Source organism: Mycetomoellerius zeteki, unplaced genomic scaffold (genome assembly GCF_001594055.1).
Source record: "Mycetomoellerius zeteki isolate Tzet28-1 unplaced genomic scaffold, Tzet1.0 scaffold228, whole genome shotgun sequence".
In the NCBI taxonomy this organism is placed as follows: domain Eukaryota; kingdom Metazoa; phylum Arthropoda; class Insecta; order Hymenoptera; family Formicidae; genus Mycetomoellerius; species Mycetomoellerius zeteki.
In genome coordinates this window covers 1,884,801-1,893,140 of record NW_017257203.1, presented here as the reverse complement: position 1 = coordinate 1,893,140, position 8,340 = coordinate 1,884,801, and the positions used below count along the sequence as shown (strand labels likewise).

Below are 8,340 nucleotides of genomic sequence, written 5' to 3'. Positions count from 1 at the left end.
TGTATTGCTGCAAGAGGTGCACATTTCGAACAAAATCTTCATTAAAAAGTTTATAAATAAAATAATTAAAATAATAAATTAAATATATTTTTTTCTTTTTTCGTGATTTCCTGCGAAACAAAGCAAAAAGGAGCATATGTCTATAGGACTTTTTTTCTTAGTTTTTTACTCCTCTACACGCTCCCGAAGTTTTGCCATTTAATTTGGAAACACCCTGTATATACGTTTAAATGTTTCTGTATTCAAAATGAAATTTAACGTTCATAGTTGTTGAAGAAAAAAGAAAGAAAGACTTAAACAGGGAAATTATGAAAAGCGCAAATAGAAGAATATTTTGAAATTTACAAGTGATCTGTTTTTCGTATCTGTACTATATTATACTTTCTGCACCTAAAACGAGATAGAGTATGTAATTAGACATTGGAAAGAGAGAGAGAGAAAGAGAGGAAAATTAAAATGTATAGAAAGTTCAGTCACAGAGAACAGACCTAAGATATTTTCAGTATCTCTATATGAGAAAATTGTATTATAATAAAAACCGATATTGTTTTTGTGTCGCTATAATAATATTAAATTAATTTTCTAAAATATTTATTTTTACAAATGATAATAATAATAAAAAAAAAGGTGTAGGTGTAGAAGCGTGGAGTGCAAATGAGGTCACTACCGCTACAACCGCCTAGCCAATTCATGAGATCAAATATTTAGTGCGTGCAGTTCCGAGGAGTTGTACTGTGAAATTTCGAGTTTTTCCTCTTTTTTTCTAGACAATTGACATCATGGACGATGAGTGCAACACGACGATCAAGGATACGTTTCAGGAACCCCGAAAAAGGTTTTGGCTGGTGAGTACATCGATTTATTTCTCGGTATTCCGCGAAACGACGCCTCCCGCAACCGGCTGTGAGTGTAACCGACATTCGAAAATCAATGTCATTAATGTCAGCGGGACTGCATTTTTTCTTCAATTTTTTAATCGTCACGATTAGCATGATACCGGTGTCACGTACACGTCGCGATACAGGTGTTTATTACAGTTCTATTCGAATTGTCAGACGATAATGAGATTGTTGCTGTCATTGACATTACACTTGACGTCTAAACGCTAAAATATTCTGCTACAGAGACCGAGAAAACGGCTGAAGAGCGATGCGATAAGCGTCAGCTCGATGGATATATCGATAGATTCTGACATGGGCAAGAAGAAGAAACGTCGCAGAATCACGGAGGTTGCCAGCAGCATATTTTCCTCCACAGCGAATAAATCAGGAAACACTCTGCACAGATCCTTCACGATCCAGCCAAACTCCTCGGATCTGTCTATCATTGAGGATGAAGCAGACACGAGAACGTTACGTAAAAAGTAATTGCTTAAGAGTGAAACTTATGGTGAATTCAATCGCTCTATGCTGGATTAATGCACATTATGTGTAAAGACTGTTTTATCTAAAGTATCTGAATGCAGTGGCATAACATAATCAACTTTGACAATAAAGCAATACATTTATTAGGTTGAAACAACAGTTGGTATGAACTTTCATGAACTTCAAAATTCAGTCAATTTGGTTAAAACGAAATTTAAATTTAAAAAAAGATTTTTTATCTTTAAATTTTTACTTTCGAAAGGTTACTATATTTTTTCAGTTTCTGTGAGTTTGATAATTTTTATCAAATATAGAAAACTACAAGCTGGACGAAATGAGAAAAATTTTTTTCACTTTATGGACTTATTACATGCTTAAAAAACTTGTGAAAATTTCTGATTTTCTAACGTGAAAAGTTTCCCTAACAAAATTATTTTTTTTAAATGTTCTTAAGATTTTTTTATTACTAAGTTACTGCAGATTAAATAAAAGGAGCATTTTGATTTTGCTCATAACTCCATTTAAAATCATCCATGAAGTAGAGCTATGAACTTTTATTCTGATCCAATATATTCTGTTAAATAACATGATAATATTTTTATTGAGAATTTAATCATTTAAAATATCTATATGCTTTTATATTTAATGTTATTTTATATACAACAGCTTTAAGTATACATTAATCTAGTGTAGTGCATTTGACCGAATTTGTTATTAAATGTTTTGACTTATGAGGAAAGTTCTCTTTTCTTAAAATAAACTATATCCTAATTTCAGATTGAATAATGCTACTGAGAGCTGTAACAGTTTGACGATCAGGAGTTGGATGTCGGACATCGCACAGCCACGTGGCGACGAGCGATTGAACAGCATATTAAGTCGAAGTGAGATCAGACGGCAGGAGGCCATTTATGAATTATATTGTGGCGAAAATGTGTTATTAAATGAGCTCCATATGCTGAGAAACTACTATTACGAACCGATGTCAGCCACTGAAATCTTTACATCCGAAGAGTTATCCACACTCTTTGGCGATCTCATAAATCTCATCGAAATACACAGTAACTTGAGAGATGAATTGTTCAAATTACGGGATAGATACGGGTTCACAAAGACCGTAGGACCGACGCTATTAAATTGGGTTAGTTAATTTTCTTTTATCAATATGTTTCATTATGCGTCATCAATCAACATTGGCTCTATAATATTAGGGTAGATCTTAATTTATTCTAAAGACTAGATCTTCTTGAACGTTTACAACAATAATGCCTGTTTCCACCAATGTACATTAAATTTAATCAACTTATTCTTCATTTTTTCTAATTCTTAGAAAGATTAAAGTTAAACTACATTAGAAGAAATGGACATAAGTTTTTTAATGTGGTTAGCACAATTGCTAATTAGAAAGGCCTATGAAATTTTTACCTGGGGGTTTCCTTTCCTATCTTTAATTTACATGGATTATGTAAATTAAAATTTAAAAATCCGTGTATGGAATGAGAGATCGAACCCGAGACTCATCAATTACTTTGTTCTCGTACAGAGACATGGTATCCCACTGTGTATCATATGTGACATTAATTTCATTCTGTTCACAGCTGTCAACATTAAAGAAACCATATTTGGAAAGATGCAGAACATTAGTTTGGGCGAGGCATTTACTGGAGGAGAAAAGATTTACCAATAAGAGATTCCAGTCGTTTTTAAAGAAGCGCCTAGAATCACCACATTCCGTCGACCTGTGGACTTACTTGGATGTACCACGTTCAAGGATTGTGAAGTATCCACTGTTAATAAAGGAGATCTTAAAATATACGCCTGCTGCTGACACAGATCATTTGCCATTGAAAGAGGCGAGTAACGTATTCTCCGATTTACTGAAGGATATCGATTTTATCATGGGCAATGCCGAGTGCAAGCTTGCTCAATCAAAAATAAACGCGAAGATCGAGCACGATCCTGAAAAATGCATCGCCAACGCCACAGAGTTAATTACAGAGGGTCAACTTAAGGATACACGTGGAATAGTAAGTTTAATTTCAATACAAAGGATAACGCATATATAAATTTTATTTCGATAGGTTTTTCGACACAAATTATTATCTGTTTGCAGAAATATCATTGCTTTCTTTTCGACACTTGTTTCGTGATAACTCGCCCTACGCGGCGCGTTAACAAAAAGTACAACGCATCATTTCCTATCATACCCAAGGAACAGATATGTGTGCAAGTGGAAGATAAAAATATCGCAGAAATTTACTTCAAGATCGGAGAATTTTCTTTCATAATGGAAGACGGGCATAAAAAAAGACACTGGGTTGATTCGTTCAACAAGATACACTCTAGAATATGCATTCCAGATAAAGTGTTCAATACTGACGACAAGGAAAACTTGTTGGACAACACAGAGTTAACGACAAAGTCAAATAATTGTGTCGCGAGAACGTCGATATCCAGGAGAACTTCCACAAGCAGTATAAATGACAACCTATTTTCCTTTTCCATAAGGAAGAGTCTACTTAAGCAAAAACGCAACAGTATTGGCTATATATAGTGAAAACTTACATTCGGCAGCTTTTATCTCTTCAATAAGAAGAATTGATGTATTATATATACAAAAATGATAAAATGATTCCAATCAAATAGTACAAAAATGATAAGTTAATATATACGATAATTACATATTTTTATCTACGTTGCAATTTTTCAAGTGATTTATTTTATACTTAAAAATTGTCAATAATAACTAAAAGTTTTCAAAATAACAGTGTATTACACATTTCAACACAACAGCGATATAAATTTAGAAAGATTGAGAATATACTTGTATTTATACGTAAATAACAGGAAGCAGTACATTTACACATTACATTTATAATCTACAATCTTACGCTAAAATGGATTAACTTATACGTCATAAAAGTTGATTTTAGCTTCAGGATTTAATCCACATTAATACCGATAATTAATTTTATTAAGGAAGAACTTACACGTGTGTGTATACATACCATGCTAAATAAAGCAATGGTTTAAAAATAATGTAATATATATGTACAAATTATCATCTATCTCAAATATTCATGGGAAAGATTCAGTCTTTTATATTTATAGTTATATGCGTTCATTTTATATTAGCATATATTTAAATGGTAGATGGGATATATATATACACATTTTTTTGCAATAAACTAACAAAACCAGAAGTGGCTTTAATTTATATCGATAGATATGTCTATTTATAAAAATTTTAATCTATTTATCGAACTCTTAAAAAAATGTAAAAAACGCGATGGATACTTAGCAAATTCAAACATTGTACTTGATAGAGGCGAAGAAATATAAACCATCTTTTTAAAAAACTTGATCTAAATTTCTTAAAATTGATACTTAACATTTTAAATTCTTTGGAAATTTAATTATATCATTAATCTCCGTTTAATCTTTTATTGGACGAGGAAATCTTATGGCTTGGTAGGCTTCATTGAGTTTCCGTCGGGATAATGTTTTTTAAAGGCTTTAATAAGTTGTGGATCAATTAGATGAACACCATCCACCTGGTTGCCCAACGTAATCCAGTTGGGCTGTACATTATGCGGCCGACCAAACAATTCGATTTTCCTGGTACCGGGACTCATTCGCTCGATGATGCCATAGATCTCGTCGGGTTTGTGGCTAGTAGCACGAACCTCAGCGACAATCACATCACTGTCCAATCCTCGATTGATACGAGGATTACCCTTCATGCCGACCAGACAATGTTCCTTGCCATGATTCAGCCAATGACCTGTCCTACCAGTCCGTATTATCCTTTGCAACTGATTGGTCTTTACCCAGATGATTTCGTCAACCCTCTCATAGCCCCATAGCTGCAAACACTCTCTTCCCAACTCCATGGCTCTGCCAGTCACCCAAAGGAACAAGAGTCCTTCATCCTGAAGTGTCGGGATTCCCAATTGTCTCATCTCATCATCCGACATAGTGCCATAAGGTAACTCCATATGAATGTCCCATGGTGGATCGGCCATGATCACAGCAAACTTGCCAAGAACAGTCATGTCGAGGTAACGCAAATCACACTGGATCCACTGTGGTGGATACAGAGTCAACTCGCTACCTACGTTGCTACTGCTACTACTACCGTTTTTGCTATCTAGATTCAATGTCTTGTTAGATGTGGTATTGCTTGGACTATCGGAGTCATTGATTTCTTTTGGTTGTGCTGTAGGACCATCTACTTCATAATGAACATATCTGTACAAAATAAAAAAAATTGACATCTTTAACTAAATCTTTTTTGGCTTAAGGTGCAATTTCGCTGTATAAAACTGCACCTTTAAAAGCAGAGAAAGTCAAAGTTAAATATGTATGATTTATCTTTTATAGATTAACTCAATTCGAGTTACAATTAACCGTATCAAGAAGCGAATTTAACTGTCTACTGATAAATGCCAGTAATTTTCACGCCCTTACTTGCATGTATCCATGTGGAAGCAGGTATTGAGAAAACTACAATCTCCCAAAGATTCATCAGTATGACTCTGTATGATCTTTTTAAAATGCAGCTTTTTGCATTTTTCCGCAAATCCTGGACCACCGTTCAATTTCATACAGTCTACTTTTGTACCATGAGGACAAAATTCCATAACTTGAGCTCCTCCCTGAGAGCGAAATCGTTCCGCCAGCGATTTCTCTTTGGAAGTCTGTTTTGACAGTAGATCCAGGATCTGTTCACCGACCTTCTTGCTCTCCTTTTCTCTGATCGTAGGCATCGAAATTAGAGACATGATATCCTCGGTATTTTTCTTGTCCACTTTCGCTTGTTTCTCTGGAGGGACATGGTCATTTAATTCAGACATAGACATTTCTATGCTTTCGGCATTCTCTGTGTCATCAGACTGGGACTGACACGACGATTGGGATTCTGTTACCGACAACACCGTATATCCAAATACTCCATTTTCTGTAACTTCTTTGATCCTAAATATGTGCATAAAGTATTTCTTATATTGAATGTATCATGCACTAACAAAATAGTATCGCAGGATGTTACCCAGCAAATATAGAATATTTCTGCAATATAGTAGGAATGTTATAATATTGCTGCAATGTTGCAGTTATATTCTGTGTTTACTGGATATATAATTCTTACTATACTAACTTAACTATATCTTGTGTAGCCAGCTTCTCCAGAATCTTGTGAATGTCTGAAGAAGATACATCGGCATTGAGATTTTTACGTAGCTGATCTATCAAGTCTGCGGATGTTATCGGTAGATTAGGTAAGGACTCGTGCAAGATACAAAGTACATCTCTTTCATATTCGCTGTGATCCGAACGTGAAGATGCATTAGAATCTGTAACAGAGATATACAGTTACATTAAAGTTGAGAACAAATTCTTTCTCATCGCACATAACAAATGTTAATATAAATCGTAACAGTATATACTTATTACCAGGACACGCCGACTCTGCCGTCAGGGTGGATGAAGCCGGCGTAGAAGTGAGCGTATACAATTCATGTCTCTCACGTTTCCTCTTCTGTAATTTCTCACGATAACTGTTTCTCTTTATCTTAATCGCTTGTATCTCTTCAAAAGCATCCGACATGGCTCGAGAAGATTGTGCGTAAAAATATGATTTTTGACATACGAAAAAGGCGGCTGGGGGTTAGATGAGGCATCTAGATAATTGAGTTGAGCTACCTCATGTCCGGTAGTGATAAAATTAGGCTCATTCGACGCGTTTTTGCACGAAATGACCGAATCTGGCAAAAAAAACTTTCGCTCTGGCCCGCGAACCGAGATATTAATCGTTAAAGTTGATTATAGGTTAGTAAAACTATCATACCGACGAAAAACAGCGACATAAGCGTCATGATCATTCTCTGTGACAAATGCGCATGCGTTGTAATGATCGAAATGCGCACGAAATGATGTTTGAATATGTTTTCTTGGAAATAAGATAATACTTTTAAATAAAATTAATTAAAATAAAACCGGGCTAATTAGAGCTAAACATCGCTGTAATTTGTGTCTATTATACAATTTTATTCGTAGTATCATATACAATATATTAACTATTAATCGACGTTTCGATTGTTCTTTACAGCCATTTTCTAAATTTGAATATCTTGAAGATGGCTGTAAAGAACAATCGAAACGTCGATTAATAGTTAATATACTGTATATGATACTACGAATAAAATTGTATAATAGACACAAATTACAGCGGTGTTTAGCTCTAATTAGCCCGGTTTTATTTTAATTTATTGTTGAACATTGAGAGCTCGTTAAAAATTGTTTACTTTTAAATAATATACTTTTATGCCTGTATTCATAGTCAAGCCTTATATTTAAGGCTTCCTTTATAATTAGTGTGACATACATACATACATAAACATACACACATACAAATGAATAATATTCAACACGGTATTTTTTCTTTTTCATTTAAGAAAATATAATATTTCACATTGTAATATATTAGCTTGATGCTCAATTTAGCGTCAAAATAGGACATGTGATCACAAAATTTAAGTAATAATAATACATATTAATAAAGCTACGCCGATATTTATAATCGGTTCTTATTTTAAGACTGTTTTAAGTAATTAAGATGCTGATACAGCAGCCCTCTGATCCTGATGAAAATGTAAAGCTTGTCGAAGCGTCAAAGAAGTGTGAACAAAGAATTTTAACGTTTCTTAAACACTTCATCGATTTTTCATCGATTTTTCATTGATTTTTAGTGGTTTTGAATATTCATACATGCTCCCCAAACTCTCCCCAAACGCTTCGTAAAGTTAGAGTCCTAGATTTATCAGAGAGACGCAACCGGTGTTACACATTGGCTGCGTTCAGCAGACTCAACAGTTTTGCAACCGTTTTATGATTGCTGCTGAGATAGGACCATTCTTCTAGATCTAAAAGTATGATCCAATTAACGCGAAGGAAACTTCCAACAGTTGCAAAACAA

The 8,340-nt window shown here is 34.3% G+C and overlaps 2 protein-coding genes across 2 annotated transcripts in view; one reads left to right on the top strand and one right to left on the bottom strand.

The window, feature by feature from the left end:
* Window positions 1–3,994, top strand: part of LOC108723223 (rho guanine nucleotide exchange factor 3) — a 4,873-nt gene extending 879 nt beyond the window's left edge. The window contains exons 2-6 of the mRNA XM_018448784.1: window positions 768–845; window positions 1,125–1,363; window positions 2,142–2,505; window positions 2,963–3,391; window positions 3,478–3,994. Of these exons, the coding sequence (XP_018304286.1) occupies window positions 780–845; window positions 1,125–1,363; window positions 2,142–2,505; window positions 2,963–3,391; window positions 3,478–3,918 (1,539 nt within the window). The 5' untranslated portion in view covers window positions 768–779 and the 3' untranslated portion in view covers window positions 3,919–3,994. The remainder of the gene's footprint in view (window positions 1–767; window positions 846–1,124; window positions 1,364–2,141; window positions 2,506–2,962; window positions 3,392–3,477) is intronic.
* Window positions 3,995–4,666: 672 nt separating this feature from the next.
* Window positions 4,667–7,126, bottom strand: Mettl3 (methyltransferase like 3). The gene is made up of 4 exons (XM_018448812.1): window positions 6,819–7,126; window positions 6,523–6,718; window positions 5,835–6,341; window positions 4,667–5,615 (listed from the first exon to the last, which is right to left on the bottom strand). The coding sequence occupies exons 1-4, from the start codon at window positions 6,970–6,972 to the stop codon at window positions 4,826–4,828; spliced, it is 1,647 nt and encodes a 548-aa protein (XP_018304314.1). The 5' UTR covers window positions 6,973–7,126; the 3' UTR covers window positions 4,667–4,825.
* Between the last annotated feature and the right edge of the window lie 1,214 nt (window positions 7,127–8,340).

Excerpts from the sequence above, each read along its gene's own strand:
- Mettl3 (XM_018448812.1), bottom strand. The coding sequence starts at position 6,972 with ATGTCGGATGCTTTTGAAGAGATACAAGCGATTAAGATAAAGAGAAAC. Across the intron at positions 6,719-6,818 it reads GGCAGAGTCGGCGTGTCCTG|ATTCTAATGCATCTTCACGT; the intron begins GTAATAAGTATA and ends TCTCTGTTACAG. Across the intron at positions 6,342-6,522 it reads GCTACACAAGATATAGTTAA|GATCAAAGAAGTTACAGAAA; the intron begins GTTAGTATAGTA and ends GCACATATTTAG.